Source organism: Dermacentor albipictus, chromosome 3 (genome assembly GCF_038994185.2).
Source record: "Dermacentor albipictus isolate Rhodes 1998 colony chromosome 3, USDA_Dalb.pri_finalv2, whole genome shotgun sequence".
In the NCBI taxonomy this organism is placed as follows: Eukaryota; Metazoa; Arthropoda; class Arachnida; order Ixodida; family Ixodidae; genus Dermacentor; species Dermacentor albipictus.
Window position 1 is genome coordinate 35,110,230 of NC_091823.1, and position 19,894 is coordinate 35,130,123.

The 19,894-nt window shown below is 48.0% G+C and overlaps 1 protein-coding gene across 1 annotated transcript in view; it reads right to left on the reverse strand.

Moving 5' to 3' along the window:
- Positions 1-19,551, reverse strand: part of Ctns (lysosomal cystine transporter cystinosin) — a 32,689-nt gene extending 13,138 nt beyond the window's left edge. Inside the window, exons 1-4 of the mRNA XM_065432938.2 lie at positions 19,101-19,551; positions 4,254-4,343; positions 1,593-1,686; positions 109-291 (exon numbers count right to left, since the gene is read on the reverse strand). Of these exons, the coding sequence (XP_065289010.2) occupies positions 109-291; positions 1,593-1,686; positions 4,254-4,326 (350 nt within the window). The 5' untranslated portion in view covers positions 4,327-4,343; positions 19,101-19,551. The remainder of the gene's footprint in view (positions 1-108; positions 292-1,592; positions 1,687-4,253; positions 4,344-19,100) is intronic.
- Between the last annotated feature and the right edge of the window lie 343 nt (positions 19,552-19,894).

Consider the following 19,894-nt stretch of genomic DNA (forward strand, 5'->3'; position numbering starts at 1 on the left):
GGAAGTGCAAAGAGGATTCTATATGTGATCAAAAAGGTGTCCGCGCGTGTTCTTGTGGGCGTATTACGCACGTGACAGGCAAGTTCGCGTGAGAGCGTGCACACTCACTCGACGTCAGGCAGCGACGCGTTGAGGTGGATTATGGCGTAGCCGGCCTTCCGCGCAGTCAGGTTGAGCCGGAGGCCACCCCCCGATCCCGGTGTGATCACGTGACGACCCGGAGAGTCGGCCAGCAGGTCCTCGCCCTTGGACGCGACCAGGCTCACAAACAGCGTCTCGTTCAGCGGTGGGCTGCGCAGACATGGCAAGTATAGGGACGCAGCTGGCAACCTCCTTTTGGCTTTCGCGTAGAGTTTCCTACAAAAACTGTCACTGGTAAATGTGGCGCTAGTGTCTACAGGAGCTGCAAGCGTGGTGGTTCAGCCAGCAGGGAAACGATGGGTAGCGCATGTTATTTGCCTAAACTTCATAGTTCTGGCTTCAAACGGCTTTGCAACTTTTCAACTTGATAATAATAAAAAAAGCATATATATTGCGTTATAGATGCAAGAATTCACAGTGATTATGCATATGCGAGGACATTCGTTGCCTTGCTGTGTTTAGAGAAGTATGGCTGCAAATTCTGAAAGAAAGAGTGTATAATAAATAACGACACTAGAAGGTCTGAACCACAAGCACGGAGATTAGCCAAATCCCCCTACTACCAATTATTCCCATGGTCGCCGAATAATCGCCTGCGCACGGGTTCCCTCCAGTAATGGCTGTAGGAAATTCTGCGGGCTCCCGTGCCTATGCTTACCCCGTCACACCGGCGCTTTCTTTTAAAGTTGCTGGGGCCAGCGCAGGTTGAGCTCCCGCAAAGCAGATTCGGCGTCGCCACAAGAACATTCCCACGCACGCACTGGCTTGAATCTAGATATAGTCGGTTGTGCTCGATCGCGCAAGTAAAATGCAGACCGGCGTCGATCAGAATCTAAGCTGCTCACACGACAAAAAGATCAAGCACCGAATCTTGGCGTACATATTACAATATGGTGGCGGTTGAACAGTTAACATCGGTAACGGTTCGAACCGTTTTGCAGCCTCCACGAGTTAAAGCGTGCTATTTCATCGGCTGACTGAAGCAAGCAAGCCGAAAGAGTGTTAACGTTGACTCGCTAGCAGACAACGACACCTGGCGGCAGCCCAAGACGCCGAAATCACCACCCGCTTTAGCATTCTGCCACTATGCGAGGTCAGTAAACTGGCTCTCACGACCGATGGTCTGGGATGAGTGTAGATGACAGAGCCTATAGAACTGGGCAGCATGCCTTGCGTTGACTTGCTTTAGTAAACTGGAGATGTAGGCTGAAGCAGTGCGGAGACGTGTAGCGTACGTTTCGTTTGTACACGAGCTTCAAAACTGAGCTTCAAATTTTAACGTGAACTTTGAACCATACGTGTGCGCTATACATGTTTCGTTCCTGAATCAGAACGGTACTCGGGAAGTAACATTGTTGAACAGCACATGTACTGTACATCTTATTGCGAACTTATGAAATTTTCGAAACATTTTACGGGTGCTAGCTGCGCTAAGGCGTTGATTAACTCACTCGAGAAATACTTGAAAGCTCGACGAATCTCCAAGTTTCCATTCCAGGTCGTGAGTAGAGACTCGAATCCGGCTTCCGCTGGCGGTAGCAAGCGCTGAGAACAAGAGTAGACAAGTTTCAGGGAAAAATAAAAAAAGAATAAAGAGAATGGACACATCACTACGATTTCGGCATCACCCAAATGATTTGAATGCAAGAACATTTTTTTTTCGCACAGTTAATTACCTATTTTGCTTCTTGACACTGATGACATGCCCAGTCATCAGCACGATTAAAGGCGGCAAAACTCACATGTGTTACACTGCAGTTACTCGCACACTTTTCGAGAGCGTTCACACTGAAGACAATTGAAATCTGCGAGCCTCATCGGCTCCCTTCCGGGAGCTTGAGCAGGAGAGCTTATAGGGCTATTGAAATTCAATATTGCTTTGTTTAAATTCTTTTTGTAAGTGAGCGCGTGACAGGAGAATAATAAAGGCACCGAAGATAAGCGTTGAATTAGGTCAAGTGGTTGGATAGTACTTTTAGGATACCGTAGTGAGCTGAGGTTTTATACGTCGGTGACAACAACACCAAAATCTGCCTTCGGTTGTAAAAGGAAAACATAACACGTTTTGTCTTTTCCTTACTACTAGTATGTCTTCCTTATATCTGCCGAGGAACATGGAGAGCGGAGCCCCATGCTCTTTAGAGATTAACTTAATAATGGCAGCGCATTTTCTACTGCATTGAAAATTACAACTGCGCGAATTCATCTCGCGCGTTCGTTATAATTTTTTTACTCGGCGGTGAAACTGACTGAGATAACTTGGATAAAGCTCACTGGCTTCGCCGCCGCTGCAAATGAAGCGATGCTCGAACATTATATCCTCGCGGCATACAGTCTTGAGCAAGTCATTATCACGAGTGGCGTGGAATCAAGCGTCAAGTCCTGCAGCGCATGCACAAGGCGACATATGGGTGTGCGCTATAAATGCTCTGGCATGTAGCCATGACCAGTCGGCAGAACGACTATTAAAAGAAAAGTCTCTGGGAGTAGTCCAAAATTCTCAACTTGGCAGTTTTATAATGGATCACTTATCCACTTAGCTGGCACTAGCCGTCTTCGTTGGCGAGAACTTAGTTTTATTTCCTACATTTCGAAACTGTGGCAAAAGGCTCAGTGACAACGATCCGAGTTCGCGGCGTAAATCAAGCGCGGTATTTTGCAGCTTGACTATTATTTCTGTTCTTTCATATCACATATAACTTCCGGAGTCTTGCTTCATAGCGGTATTAAACCGAATCAAGGCGCGTCCTGTATTTTGACGAAGCTGCTTTACGGTACTTAGCCACGTAAAAGTTCGCGTCATGTCTTTCCTTGTTATCGTACGCATACGCACGCATGCACGCACGCACGCACGCCCCAGCCGAACAGCAGTTCTAGCAATATACTGGCGAAAGTTGTGACAAATGATGAACACTCTAGACTCCAAAGTTTTGACGTAAGGCAAAAAAATATGAAGCACACTAGCAGCAGTTTTGTTATTTCGCGCTACAGCTTTCCTTTTTGCCTTTCGGTATGCACGAAACATGTCCAAGAAAACGTTTTGGTACGGGAGAGAAGCGCCCAGAACGAGCTTCCTGTGGCGTTCGGCGGTCAGGCTAACTGGACCCTGCTGCCGAAACTCCGTGTAGGCTGAACCGGTTAAACTCGCATCTGGAACGTGTTTACCCTTCCCATTTGCTTCGCCGGCGCCGAGAGCGTCAGCCGTAAAAGGAAGCGGGCAGTACAGAAACGCCGGCTCGTACACCCTTGAGACCGGAAGCAACCCAGCTGTTTCCTCTTTGCATGCCTTGCGGCGTTAAGCGGGCACATATGGACGGCCGCGCGGGCTCCGAAAGGCGCGACAACTCGCGTTGGTTAGCACAGTTAGCACCCTCACAGGATGCAACGGTACCCTGGGCTGGACGGGTTGCTTCATCGCGCTTGCGGCATTTTAACAGCGCAAATAACGAAGACCAGGGAATTAAAAAAGAAAAAAATAAATCTGCGAAATAGAGATTCTTCGTAATCTTCCTAAGTGCGTCAGCGGCTGCCAGCGGATAGCTCACGATCTTCGTGAAGTGTGTCAGCTATCCGCAATTTGGCGTTGCAAAAGAAAGAAGTCGCTCATTTTGCAAGGTAGCTACACACAAGGCAGCTGCGCTTGAATTCTGCAATATTTTGATGCGATTCTTGACAAGCAAACTAGGGGGGGGGGGGTATGCATTTCCGTCATCGAGGACGCCATAGTGCTGCACAGCCGGAAATGTGAAATGCTGACTGTTATCTCGACCAGCTTTTCTAACAGCAGCGCTGTGGAAGCTACCGATGAGACAACAATGTGGCGTGCGTCATATCACGTGGACTTCCAACTGTCGGCAATTTCAAACGAATGCCCTCGGGAAGCTCACCGCCGGCCCTGTCATCTTTGTTCCTTTTTCGAATTCGTCTTTTGCGCTGTCAGAATGTTGTCACAGATTGTGTGGCAGATATATGACATGTATGAGATATGACATGTATGACATCTGACAGGTCTCTCGCTCTAGCGAAAATTGCTCCCTATGAGGGCAAGGTGACGTTAGGTAGGTAGTCCATAGGATGGTGTCAGCGCGCAGATAGGTAGGTACGCGTCTCACCTGCGATGCCGGCCAAGAGAAAGGGGAGAACCGAACTCGGGAAGTTACCCCGTCTCGTCAGCACGTAGCACATGGCTCCGACGTGTCAAGCTGCAATAACGGGACAGAGACACAGTGACACAGTCGTTAGAAAAACACCATACGCGCCTTATTCCTACGTTCCTAAAGGAAAAAAAAAATCATCTGCCCCCGTTATAGCACGGAGAGGCATGTTGCTATGTACCCCGTTAGAGACACTGGACAGCCGGCCACTGTCAGAGCAGGTTCTACTAGGCCTGTGGTCACAACGGACATGCACGCTACAGGTAGCCAACGTGCAAGTTCACTTCCTGTAGTCTACGGGCCTGCGAGATAGACTGTGACAGCGACGTGTGCAGCTTCAATTTTGTGCGCCGATTCCCCATTTCTCTCTACTCGCCTTTCTCTTTTCCTATCGCTCAGAGTCCCCTTTGCCTTTTCTCCCGCGCAGGGTAGCAAACCGGATTTTTTTCTAGTTAACCTCCCTGCGTTTCCGTTATTTTTGTTTCTCTCTCTTTCCGGAAAGGATAGATTGAACATTTTCTCAACTCCTCCATGCTACGGGATGCTTTAACCTGTAGCTTGATGACCATCCACGAGCGCCCCGCGACTGCGACTTCTCTTTCGAGAGCTCAGTTGCACATAGGAACCGATTCTGGTTGACAACATCATGAACACTAAAAAAAAAATTATGATCGTTCTGCAAAAAAAAAAAGACGATAGTGCTTAGCGTACCTAAATGCTGCAATCACGTTTCATTTGCAAAGCTGCCTTGCACGCTGGCCGTGGACGTACTTTTCAGTGTGCTTTAGTATGCCATTTGCACAGACTGAACACTTGATTTAGCCGTTGAATATTCACAGCCAGCTATATCAACTTTACTCCTAGCGCATGACAGATATAGTTTAGTGCGCCTGTTTGCTGTGCGGTAGATCTCGCTTCTTTTCTGTTATGTCATGACAGCGCTGTCTCTGTGCCTCTGCTTCCTTCTACATCCTCATTGGGTCACGCTTATACGTTCTATCATAAGTTCCATTTTGTCCAGACTGCGTGTCTTGGGTGTGCAGCCACGACCAAGGAGGTTGAAATCGACAACACAGTGGTGAATACCATGGTGGAAAAATATATAAAACAAACATTTATGCACTTTGTGCCATGAAACGTACTCAACATCTATTTCAAGGACCAGTATAAGGATACACTATTCTATTTTACACAATTGATTAAATAAAGTACATGTAAATTATCGCATTTGTAATTTGTATGCTGTACAACTAGCTTTCGTAATAGTAATACATATGATACATTAGACAGAAAACTGATGCTTGCTTTGTAGGGACAATGAAGGAGGCCTCACAAATATAAGCAACCCTCAAGAGAGTAAAAGAAAAAAAAAACTCCCTAATTAACATCAGTATGGCTTTGCGACAGGGTAGCCTAACAGACGATCATGTAGGTATGTCTCTCCCTTGAAATTATTCATGTATATACTCACACTACAGTTTCAACTAAAATTCATACATCTTGGCAGTGCTAGCGAAATTTTCCCTACTTTCTTTTTCAGTACATTTTGTTCCCAAATTTCAGCATATCTAGTTCATCTCATTTTTACTCATTGTCAAAATGAATGAATGTGGGGTGTTTAGTAGCGCAAGGGCCAGGTATGGCAAAAGAGCACCAAGCCAGATTTTTTTTCAAAAAATGTCAAATCATGTCAAAATCAAAACATCATATTTTAAAAAAACAGATGTCTGTGTTCAACCTCCTCTGTAAATTTTGAATAGCACAGCAGTGCTCAACCGTTGCTCGCATTCACAATGTAATTAAACTTGGTAAAAATATTATGTCAGCGACAAGCCTCTGATATGAAGCGTCTTGTTAAGACTTGCCTTGCCAGGTACTACGTACGTTTGAGCTTCCTTTTTATGAGATCGCAGTGCGTTGCTTGGAGGATGCAGGAAACAAGATTGTACATATTTACTGCAGATGTCTTGTGATACTTCGAACAATTGAAGCATAGCAAAAGAATATTGCGCACTTTCACTAAACGGTACATACCAGAAGTTTGTGGTAGCCTTTGATGGATGAATTAGGGCATTAACTTAAGCTGCTGTGCTCCTTCACTAGAAGTTACAATAAGGAGACGACGTTGCCTTCATTTTAGAAGCTAAAAAAATGAAAATGGGTATCTTTAACAAAGGCTTCGGTACCCTTTAACAAAGGCTTTAACAAAGCAGTCAGGGATCTTTGAATGCTATATCGCGCTCTACTCTTAAAGGAAAAGCATAAGCGTCCTCCAATTTTTCTGTTTTTCTCCTAAAATAATTGTTGATATGTATGCCTGCAAACGATTTATTAGCTAGACGCGACATTCAGGACCATGAATCATCGTTAAAAAAGAAAAGGCTGGTGTCACCTGCGTAAATTACGTACTTTCCGCATGCATAGATATCAATGTATAATAGTACTCGTGCTGGTAGCCATGTTAGTCAGTCTACTGAACAACGCGGTTATCATACTGCATTGTTCTTGTAAAGCCCGACACGTTAGGACGAAAGAGAACTGTTTACTTTTGTTGCGTGTACAGATAGGCGACTCCCGGTACTGAAAAGGTCGGTCGCCATCAGCCACCTCCCTTTCCCTCTACGACTCTCTCCCCTTCGCCCACTCTAGAGTTGGCAACCTTGCATTAAACTATCCCACAATGCCTCACCGCTGAATTCTACTTTCCACCTGCGCTCATCGGAGACGGTCCACTGCTCCTAGGACGATCTCGCGATATGCAAAATTATGTTCCCCTTCCCCCCTCCTGACGGCCGCGCTATCTTAAGAAATGGACCGAGCCCTTCTTATCAAGAAAGTACGATGCGCAGTGACGTAGTGCACTTGCGTAATTGTGGGAGACAAGGCACATGCCGTGAATAAGATAGATGCTCAGAAAAAGAGCTACGAGGTTCCGGCTGTGCGCAAATGTTGCGACCCGCGGACTGTGTGTTTTCTCACTGCTGGTTCCAGATGACGCGCGAGAAAATCGGCAAATACGCCACATCCGGTCGAGCACTGCGCACGGAAGCCCCACTCCCAGACTTTATTATTATTATTCTTTATTTTAAAGCGGCACTGCCGCAACATTTAAGGTTTCAAATGTGTAATAATGCGATAGCCTTATATGCGGACCTCACACGCGTTGTAGGTACCCGCCTGACGAAGAAAAAAAGTGTGGGTCGATCCTGAGAAGGCAGTGAAGTCTAAGAAAGCGTCTCGAAGTGCAGGCTGTCACGAGGCAAGAAAGCGAGAAAGGGACATGTGACGCACGCGCCAGACGTTTCCAAGAGGAACCTTGGCACGAGAGAGAGAGAGAGAGAGAGAGAGAGAGAGAAACTTTATTGATTCTATCAAGGGGTTTAGCGGTGAGCCGTCTTGCGCTTGCTGCCTGGCTCTTCAGCACGGGTGCGCCCCTATTCCAGGGCTCCACTGAGCCTGGCCACTTCGCACGCGTGCTGCACCATTGCCCTTTGGGCGGTGAGCTCGCTGCTGGTGAGCAGGCCCTCCCATTGCTCCGCACTCGGGTTTTTATGTTTATGGAATGTGTAGTTATGCTTACATTCCCATGTTATGTGGTAAAGGGTTGGTATTTCTCCGCACCATGGGCAGGAGTTTCTGTATTGTGTCGGGTACATTTTACTTAGTATGAGAGAAGCGTGCCCGCAAGTGCGTGGACTAATGGTGAGAGCCCCGGGCTGCTGTGCTAGAAGACAAAGGTTAAATCTCACGATCGTTCACGCATTTCTTTATAAGACTACAGGCAGACCTCAGCCTGCTTTGGAGGTATTTAAAAGAAAGATTAACGTGTGTTGGAGCTTAAGCGATCGCCGCCGTCACAGTCCCAGAGATAGAAACACCAGCAAAACTTTTTGTTGGGCTAGTTGATGCATTACTTAAGTACTATAGCGCTCGTCCGTGTCTCTTCTTCCTGTGTCGTCTGTTTGGCGCTATAGTACTTCAATAGAAACACCACTCTGATAAACGAGTGTGGAAGGTTTGCCCCCTTGTCGCGCGCAGATGTGGAGACGTAACGATCTCAGCATGCGGCAGCATACCTAGATAGCTAGCGGTGCAAACTCTGGCCTACATTTCGAGCGATGCCTACTTTTCCGGGCTTGGCGAGGCTGCCTGGCTGTTGGGTCGGTCTCTATCTCGGCGGATATTTTTGCGTGCAGATGAAAGGTCGTATGAGAGTACCTGCGGAGTGTCTTGTATAACCAGTTTCAGTTTATTTCTTTCATACGTGGATACATGCTTACATAAGTATACAGAAGGAGGACACAGTGCATGTGGTTGAAAGGGGACCTCCTTTCAGAAAATATATACATTTGTGCAAATAACAGCATAAAACAGCAATATAGTAGTCACTAAGTGAAAGATTATGCAATGTAAATGTAGTACCAACTTAATATAAAGTCAATAACTAGTCGTAGAATTAAAACAGTAGTTCAGGCATTCACAACAAAACAAAACAAAAATATTTATAAACGCTACAAATGAAAAAAACACAAAAAAAGAGGAGTGAAGTGAATAGCTTAGACAGGTGGATTATGTTGGCGATCTAGTGGTAAAGTGAATAATGTCTTTTGAAGGAACCGCCGAAGAGCGCTTGACATCTAGTTGAAGGCTGTTTATAAGTAGATAATGCTGCGAAATATCCAGATTGTTTTCCATAATTAGTATGTTTAGTGGATATATGTATACCCCTGTATGCTAAGCGCACCTCTGTTCTGCGTAACAAAAAAGTAACTTGCGACATAAAACCAGGACATATAACATCGGCTTTTAGGCAGACTTAAATCACACCAAGCCGTAAATAGAATGGCGATTTCACAGATTCTTTGATTTAGGAATTTGATATGCGCAATTGGGTGTGTACCCGTGCTTGGCCAATTCTCCAGAGTGGGCATGTCCCATTGTAACACAAGAGGCACAGAATCTCTAAATGTTGCTTGACACATGTTGTACTTTTTATGTCGATGCACATGGCACCATCATTTCCTCGACAGGAATCATACGTACGTCGCCTTCGTCCATGTGACATGACTGTTTAAAAGTGACCCATTGCGTATCCGCCAGATTTAGAGTTTGCATGACATAAAGTGTGAGGTGTTAGAAGTAGCCTCTTTCTGCACCACACAATAAAGTTGTGCCCTTTGTGACGGATAAACACTCCGTGATATTGCAGGTTGCATAGGATAAGAGTAAACAAAAGTGTACACATCACCGTTAGCTCTAAAGCTTTGAATTGGCGAATTAAGGTTTGCTGCAGATATATTGCAACATGTATTGGGTCTCCATTTCTTTTTTTGTAAGAGTCAAGTCCTTTAATACCTAGCACAAATGCTTGGCAAACGTCAGCGCGCCTGGAATAGTTTATATGATAATTTGTTTTTACGAGCGAGTTTCCGTCATGACCACATGATGCATTGGCTCAATCTATTTCTGCGATCACTGCAGCTGCCATGCGGAAGGGAAAAAAAAAAAGGTGCGCGCAGCTCTCTGATAGGAAGGTCCTTACAGCTATACGTCAGGATATTTTTTTTTCTGTCTCATGACGTCACAATGACGTCAGGTCTGACATTTCAAGACCAACTTGAGTATCAAATTAGAACATAAGTGTGTTGCAAGCGTCGTACTTGCTAAGTGTAACTCTCCTGCGTGAGAGAAGCGTGTGGTACACTTTCTATAAGATCAAAAATATGTGTCAGTATTCCTTTTCTTGCAACTCGCTCATTATACAACTTCACACGGAATGCTAATTGAAAAGGAGGCACTCCTAACTTATTTATGACCGCGGCGTCGCGGCTAAAATAGTTAAAGATGAAACCGGCGGCGGTAACTACGCGTTCGTCGAAAAGTGCCCAGAACGGAATCGAGCAACGTAGCTCGGTCAGAAAACCGGGTACGCACTCACAAAAGAAGCTCTTACGTTACAACTTATCGTAGGAGCATACGGTAACCACCAATCGCGATGCTGAGCGTATTACTAGCGGCACTATCTAGAGCCGCCGCCGCCGCCGCGAAGCCTAGGGTGGCCTCCGAAATTCGCGGCGCGCCGGTGCATGCGAATGCCGAGAAACGCGTCACACAGCGACAGTTCTCTCGCGCTTCTTTTCTGGGCAGAAGAGGCCGCTATAGCGCTAGCACTCGCGCAGCCCAAGGTGGGAAGAATTATCACCGACTCGCAAAAGGCGTATAACAACTACAGGAAGGGGTGGGTGTCTCTTGCGGCACTCGATATTCTCCAAAGTAAACGCGACGTACCTGAAAGGACAGTTGAGTTAATATGGACACCGGCTCACTCTGGGCTGGAGGGCAACGAACTTGCCCACCAGTTCGCCCGAGAGATGGAACACCGGGTTGAGGAAGATGAGCCACAGTCCATATTTACTTACAGAGACATTACGAACCATTATAAGACGGAGAGGCGCCGTTACCCCGATCCTCACAAATCGCTTAGCAGAGAACAGCAAGCGATCTACAGGCAAATACAGGCAGGATCCTTCCCGCACCCTTACCTTCAAAACAAGATGTACCCGGAAAGGTACGAGAAGTATTGTACCTTCTGCAAAACTCATTTAGGCACGCTCCAACACGTCATTGGAGTATGCAATTTCATCAAGGCGATCCCCCCACCTCTTAACTGCCCCACTACCCTACCCCATGCCTCATCCACCCTTACCGAGCGATGGGAGACCTTGCTAACCAGCACCGCCCTGGAAGACCAGCTCGTCCTGATCTCCAGGGGCCAGACGGCTAGGGAAGCATATGGGTCCCGTGAAGAGGGAACCACTTCCATCGACGGCGTCTAAGAAGATGTCGAGCTCGGCTCAATAAAGTTGTTTCTCTCTCTCTCTCTTCTTTTCTGGGCACGCTGCACCATCTGGCGGCACTGCCCGGAAGACCGCACGTGGCCTCCGAGACTAGAAGCGTGGCGCGCCGGTGTCTGTCAACGCTGGGAATTTGTTCCCTCGCTTGCCGCACACCCAGCGGCACTCATTCAGTGACCCGCGAGAGGTTCATTGAGGAGCGGCACATACCCAGTGAATTCATAGCGCAGCTCGCTAAAGCATTGGCGTGAAAGCGTTCATTGAAAAGCGCCACATACACGTTTAAGCAAATGTACACCCTTTGGAGTGTATCTCTGCCATACAACGATAATGGTAATCTGCCTTGCTTGCGTTTCCTTTCTTGAAAACGCCGCGCCCGCTACTTTCCTGTCGGCAAAGCTATGTCATGCTGATAACGCGCATGCCGTTCGTCACTGGGAACTACTGGGCTCGCCGCGTTAAGGAAAGGAAATGCGGAAAAGACAGATGACTATCGTTGCGTGAGAAAAGGGTGGAATTTTGCTTAAGAGTGTACACAGTGCATTTTTGGCTGCGCCTGCTAATGCGTCGGGTTGCCATCCTTGAGGAACCCTTGCGACTTGGGCTTGTTTCCGCTCAGGATCGGAGAAATTCAAGGGACTTTTTTCGTCATTGTAGAGTGGCACACACCTACTGGCACGTACCCAGTGACTTAAGTTGGCATCAAAGAGTTTCACTGGATACTAGCACAGACAGAGCGGCACATACCCGCTACTACAAGTTGGCGTCAAAGAGTTTCTTCGAACGGCGGCACCTATCCAATCCCGCGTCTACAGTGACCCACGTGGGCGTGAAAAAGGTTCGCTGAACAGCGGCACGTATGAACACAGTGCCTACAGTCACTGCTATTCCTACAGATCAATGACCCAAGTTGACCCTTAGCAGAGCAGCCGCTTGCGCTATACATTCGACCACTGACAACCCAGTGCCCGAGGCAGACGGGAAAACGGTCAGACAGACAGACAGACAGACAGCCAGCCAGCCAGCCAGCCAGCCAGCCAGACAGACAGACAGACAGATAGACAGATAGATAGATAGATAGATAGATAGATAGATAGATAGATAGATAGATAGATAGATAGACAGACAGACAGACAGACAGACAGACAGACAGACAGACAGACAGACAGACAGACAGACAGACAGACAGAGACAGATAGACAGACAGAGACAGACAGACAGATAGACAGACAGACAGACAGACAGACAGACAGACGGACGGACGGACGGACAGACAGACAGACAGACAGACAGACAGACAGACAGACAGACAGACAGACAGACAGACAGACAGACAGATAGATAGATAGATAGATAGATAGATAGATAGATAGATAGATAGATATAGACAGACAAACAGATAGATAGATAGATAGATAGATAGATAGATAGATAGATAGATAGATAGATAGATAGATAGATAGATCACATGCTGCGAAAGTGTTAACCATACATGACGAAAACGGCGGCAGCTGCTATAGCAAAGATGGCCGTACCAGGCGCTCTCCTTCAAATTCTAGGTTGGAGAGAGCGTTGGTGTATCAGCAGCGAAACGACGCAGCGGCGTTGGCTTATGCCCGCAGTACACGTAGCGACATTGCGCGCAGGCATCGGCAACGATATTTCAAGTACGCCCGAGTCCGCGAAATGTGCAACGTCCCCCTTAGTGGTGCCCGCTTTGATGCTAGCGCATTAAAATGATGCTAGCGTATTAAAAGGTCTGCACAGAACACCAGAGGGCGTGCCGGGGGGCCATATTCACGGTGTGATCACTTTGTGACACAGACGGCTCTCCACAATTTCACTTTCCTCTTTCTGGTAACAGAGAAATCGATATCACCATAAACGATTCATTAATTCGCTCGATGGTCGTTCGAAAGAAAAAAAAGAAGAACATGCTTCCTATAGCAGACTTCGATTTCAGCTCAACACAAAGCTTTTCTTGTTTTAGATTTCATCTGTACCAACGAAGAAAACGCGGCTTAAACAAACGGAAATAACTCCGACGTGGGAGTATAACGCTTGTCCTCTAGCGACCCCCCGGTTCGGAGTTTATTATGCTCCGTATGATCGGAGTAGAATTTTTACTCCGTGTGAGCGGAATTTTCGCGTGGAATTATGGGAGGTATTTTTTTTATCTTTTCTTTCTTTTTTGCTTTGCAACGGACGGAGTTTTTTTGAGGTGCAACGAGAGTATAAAAAGAGGCATCGCGTCAGTCTGCGCGAACATCTTTACATACAGAGGCTGCTGGTCAAATTTCGAAATATGCACACGAGACCGCGTCAAATTCGACGAAACAAGTCAATGAAAGCACATATATCATGACATACATAAACATTTCAGAAACGCCCAATGCAGAAACTTGAAAGACATCCCACGTACACGCGATACCCAAGAAGCAACGGTGCCAGTATATATAGCCACGATACTGTGTGCCTCTAAACCACCTAGGGAGCAGCTGTGCTTCTTTCAGAATTACGACTCCCATGCTCGTTCATACGAGATGTGCCTCTCTGATATTAACAGAATACCTTAATCAACACAAAACTGTTAATTCAGAATAGTGAGAGAAAAGAGTTAATGGCGTGCATTTTCACAATTACCATGCCATTCTGAGTGCTGGAGCGACTTCGCACACTGCCAGCGTTCGCGGCCAAAAAGTAGTGCGTTAGGTACAGTAAGCAAGAAAAATGTAAGTGCGTGCGCTTCATAGCAAAATTAAATTTTTGCGATATAGTGGTAGCGTAGCAACAAATTATTACGTGTGAGCATGACCCGCAGCAGCCGACGTAACACCGAAAAATGCGCAGTCATACATATTATACACCGCACTACTTGCTCCGCGTCCAAGCAATATCTCTCGGTTGTGAAAAGGAGCTACATAGCTGATCCGTCGAGTGAATGCTTAAACTCGGAGCGAGCAGGCATGCGTCTAAATCAGTGTCTCGGATAGAGCGTAATGTTAATGCAATATCGGAAGCAATGACGTGACCAAAACCTATATGCGCGATAACAATTCGATGCACATCGCTCAATAAGAAGCTTTATTTACAGTACGCATACTTATGTCCTACCGTTTTTCTTCGGGTGAAAATATCCGTTCGCAGATACATAAAAACAGTTGCTTGCACTCCGATCTTTCTCACTGGCAACACAGCACCGCAACGAACTTGGGGTACGCCATACATGTGCGACTAGCACGGACGTCGTCGCTTGAACAGTGGCTGCTGTTGCCATTGCTACGCGGTCCTTTCAAACATTACACCAGACGTTGTCAGCATGTACCCAAAAGGACATAAAAGTCGCATTTCACGTACTGAACAACACAAGCCAGGGTCACGCAGCACGAAAACACAGTCAGAACCTGAGCCGACATCACGAGCCAGTGAGCAGCTTCGAGGTATACCTAAGCCTTTTTCCGCACTTGAAAACGTTGCTCTTGCATTCATCGTTGTCAGCAAAGTGATCAGAGCAAACGTACTTGAAGCTGAGAAACAGCGAGCTTTAGGCATGCCTATAACACTTTCTGGAAGGAAATACGGGAAACAAATTGACGAAACGCTGTCACGGAACGACACTTCACAAATGTAAACAAACCGTCAGCCATGAGCACTGCCGACTCCGCCGAATGCGCCCGGTCGCTGGCGAGGCGCACAGCCTCATGGGAAGCGCCACGTGACCAAGCTCTTTCGGCGGAGGGGAGTTTTTAAAACTCCCTGTCGGAGTTTCACGGGAGAACAAGATTTTTAAGCGGAGTAAAATCGCGTCATGTCGCCCTAATACTCCCGCAGCAAGCCAGCGGAGTGAAACGAGGGAATGGCGCTGTTTTGCTCCCATACATCGGAGTAAATACTTGAGGAGGGGAGGTTTTAGGGTACATCACCTGTTAAAAACTCCCAGGTGGGTTTATTTTCGTTTACAGTGTAGGACGTCGCAGAAGCAACGTCACACATTCCGCTCACTCTTTCGGTAGTGGTGCTCGTCTATGGAGCTGTTTGCACTTCCTCAGGGACCTATGGAGGTCTGCGGACAGTAGTTTGAAGAATAATGTTTGCAGTAAGTCGAAGGCATACACCCCGATCAACACACCTTGTATGTGCGAAAGAGATAGAGGTAGCTGGCTATTACAGGCCTCATGTTTACACATTTCGAGGAATAGTTCAGGCTACGAATTTCTCTGTGTCCTGTAGCGGGCATTGTGCTAGGCAGGCCATCGACGAACAAGAGAGTTCGGGAGGTGCTGTCGTGCGAACTGTCTTAAGGGCCTCGGCGACGCGCGGCTCATTACTAGCTGCTAACTCATTGAACACCTTGCGCCCTGGACCTGCTATTCCTACAGTCCCTTTCAATCGCAGGCAGCCGTCGAAGGTTTATGTGAAGCTTGAAAACACACAGACCTCAATCATTCGTGTGCATTTACGAGTCTCGAGTACCTTTGCGTACTTGTGGCAGTGCGCCCGGGCGAGTAGAGAGGCTAATGTCGTGCTGGAACAGCCGTACACGCTTCCAACAAAAACTAATTCAACAAACCTTGGGACACCGGCTGACGGACTCTACCTCCGACAAGAGAGCAGTCAGAATTATCCCTATCATGAAGCCGGACATGATCAACGCGTTTAAAGACATATAGCAGCATCGATTATGCACCATTAAGTTCACCCTCTCTCACGACCACGTTCGCCAAACACTATAGCTCGGCACGCGCAGCTTCTTAAACCATTAGCAAGTAACCGAATACGCACGCACAATGTAGCGAAATACCACTTTAGAAACTTATCAACACCCTGTACAGAATGATGCAAGGATGGCGCTGACGATACAAGGAGCGAGGCAAATCCAGCTGTTGCGATGATCTACTACCTCTGGACGCGTTGTTACTTCACGAAGTACCATAGGCTCTCGTGCGAGTGCCCCTCTCAAGGCGCCTTTATAGTCCGACATTATCTGCGCGCGGCAAAAAAATATTTGCGCGCGGGCGAGCGTCGCTCGACGCCGGGCGCGTCGGAGCGCGTTGGCCGCGTCCGGTTACGTCGGCTGCGCCAGCGCGTCGAACCATCGGTCGAACTGTAGACCACGGTGTAAGAATACACCGTGCTGTAAACGCTGTTCTCGCCAACGTGACGTAGCGTGCCCGCGCGCTCACATTACATCGGACTAAGCCCTCCAGTGTAACTGATCGCTGGCGCTACCTCCGGCGCCTTCTCTGCGCCAACGCTACACCAGGCCATTGACCAGGCCCGGGCGAGGTCCGAGCTCGTACGCTCTCTCTCTCTCTCTCGTTCCCACCGCCGGCGCGGACGGACATGTCTCGGTTGAGCGACGCAACAAATGTGTTCTGTTCATGAAGTTGCGTCGGCGGGACTTGTCACGCCACGTTTACGTCCCTGGCCTTCACGTCCAGCCCTCACGTTCGGCGACTCACTCGACGGGAATTGCGTCAGCTATAACAGGGACATCGGGAGCGCTGGGGAGGCGAACGAACAGGCACACTTGCCCAGAACTGTGTCAGCGGGCCGCGACGCCGGCAAGCTAAACCACATTTCGAGCCCCGAAGTAATTGTATGCAGGCGAGAAAAACCTTTCCCCGCTCCACGCATGAAAATTCATCAGCCCTCCCACTCTGTGAAGGACGAGCAGTGAAGCTGTGGTATGTTACCTCAATCGGCAAATCTATGTATACATTATTATTATTATTATTATTTATTATTATTATTATTATTATTATTATTATTATTATTATTATTATTATTATTATTATTATTATTATTATTATTACTATTATAAGGTCGCCTATAGGCGACTATGACGTGGATGAATGGATGGATGTTATGAGCGTCCCCTTTCGAATGGAACGACACATAACGCCCATTGGCGGTAACAGCCAAAGGAGTACACGAAACAAAACACGTTTGTAATTTGCGATTGAGCATATCTCCTAGCTAATTAGCTGAATGAAACTTCGAGGGACTGTTATATTCTAGTGGACAAACGTGGAGCTGTCTGTTTCCCTTCCGTGGAAGCCCATGTATTGACAACAGATGGGAATTCCACAATATTTAAAGCTTCACTGTTAACTACGCAATTAAGAAAAGTAGATGAAACCAGGCGTAATGTTAGAGTTGTCTTAGCGGATAATTGTCATATAATTTGTTTTGGGATAGTTGTGATAAAACAATAGTTACAGCCGTTTTCTGTAAGCATACTCCCTCCGTAGACAGTCACGTATTAACAGCAGATGGGAATTCTGTAACGTTTACAATTTCAGTGTGAAGTAATTATGACAAGTAAATGAAACTCGGCGTAATTATAGAGTCGTCTTAGCGATCAAATTCAGTATAAATTTTTCCAACGTATCTATGTTAGATTGAATGCTACAATGCATTCGTGAGAAACTGGAGACGAACATATTTTCGTGTCGACACGACACGTATAGACCGACGGACATCGACCACCGCGCCGCAGAGCTCCGCTGTTAATGTTTGATTTGCGTACTTGCAACTTTTGAGTGTCTTATCGCATATATTGTACGAGTACTTCGACTGTATAACGCATTTTTCTGTTCACGTCGCGGTTGATCCAGTTATCCTTGTCTGTGCGAGATATTTTGCTCAACTTGTACAGCATTTGTGTCTTGCTATACAATAGTCGATATCGTCGTCCGAAAAAAAAAAAAAAAAGACAGACAATATCCTTGTATCTCTGTAACCCCACCTGCAAGTCTTTCTTTGACCGCAGTAAGTAAGTAAATAAATAAATAAATAAATAAATAAATAAATAAATAAATAAATAACCTGCTAACACTTTATTGCGGTGCATCGGAGCCAGGTGCTTCAGGAGAGGCACGGTGTTCTCGGTATGGACACAGTGTATTCAACGCGCTTATACACACGTGGCAGCAGAAATGTCAACGCGCGGCAGTGGCATGCTCGAGTTCAGAGAGCTGCAGGTGCCAGCAGATCGGGGGCAGGTGAAGCTCACTCGCATGCAAGGACCTTTTGCAGGACGGCACTTGAGTGATGGGTATACACGGCAGAGACGAATTGTGGCTTCAAGGCCGTGACGACGTTATCTTAAGGGTAGTGCAAGAACAGTGAACAAATTGCCGCATTACGCACGCGCGGGAGATAAAACACTTGCTCGCTGCTCTTAACGCTTCCTATCGCATCGGTGGCGTAGCGCGTTACGTTCGTTTTGTGAAAGCATTATAGGGGCCACTGCATCGCATTCCTGTTCTGTCTCGACCGACACTTGGGACTGCGATGATGCAGCTCTATACTATACGGCGCTGGATTAGTTCGTGCTATCCGGGCCACTTTAACGCGGGCCAAAAGCCACCGCGATGACCAGCGGCCGTGGTGTTCTGCTGCCAAGCCCTAGGTCGCAGGTGCGATTGCCGGCCGCGTGCCTATGAGGGCATTATGCAAAAAGGCGCTCGTTCGTGGAGCTTTTAATGCAATGGTAAAGAATCATGAGCGATAAAAATGAATCCGGAGCCCACCGTAACATCTCTGGCAGCTTATGACATTTAGCCTTATGAGGCTAAATATCATAAGCTGCCAGAGATGAAGCTAAATGTCATAAGCTGATATTAGGAACGTTAAACGGCGTCTGTCAATCGGTGATTGGCGGGAAAAAGCATTGCATACGGACGTTATCGTTTTCAGCCTCAGTCCGACACTCCGGCAATCGAACCGGCGACGTCGTGCTGAACAGCTGATCGCCACAGACACCGCAGAGGGCCGTGGAGGATCCAAGGGGGAGAGTGACACGTTCCCTTCGATGGCCGTTCAAGGCGGCCGGATTAGCGTTAAGCGGGAGCGGCGGCTTTAGAGCGGGGCTCCTTCAAGCCAGAATGGATGGCGACAGGAAAGGGTTGGCGGCGGCGGCGGCGGTAGCGGATTAGGCACTCACCGGCGGCCAGCTAGGCGACTCGAGACGCGTGTCCTCCTCCTCCTAATGCACACACTAGTGGCCGCGTTGGGTTAGTCGGGCCGATGCGACGGGCGTCCAAGTCTGGCGGCGGCTGGCGCAGCTGGCGCTCCCGGTGTCGAACGGAGCCGTTTTCCCCGCAGGCCACGCGCCGCACGTCCACGACGTCGGCCTCGCAGCGACGAACGACGCTTCGAACACACGACGCGGAGCCGAGGTTTTACGGGCGCGCCCCCTCTCGCTCCCCGGGCACGGGCAGAACTGCTGCTGAGCCGGCGGCGTCGCGCTGGAAACGGCAGCCGCGGTTGGCGGCAGCTTCTTTTTCTTCACCACGTGTCGGCACACCGCGCGCGTGTCTTCTTCCTGCTGCACGCGGAACGGCGCGCCCCTCTCTTGGGTGTGCATTATGCTCGCAAACGGCACGGGTTCGAACGCGGGCGACGGCTGCCGCCGGCGCTTATGCAACGGGCGCTCCTGTGGCAAAGATAAACAAAAAAGAAGAGCGGAGGGGGGGGGGGAGGAGGAGGAAGGCGGGAAAGGGGCGAACGCAGCTGCAGCAGCGGCAGCGGTTCCCGACCGAGCGTAGAGCGGGCACGCGCCGTGTTTCATTTTCCGTTCCAAAGCAGGAAGAAGAGCGTTTTGTGGGACGGAAATTAAATCACCTGCTCGCCGCTTTTACTGCTTCTCGCCCCCCGGGCGCGGTGTTTCTTGAGGAGAAACGGCTCCGCACAGATGGCACGTACGTCTCTCCAAAAAGAAAGAGCCCCGCCCGGCGC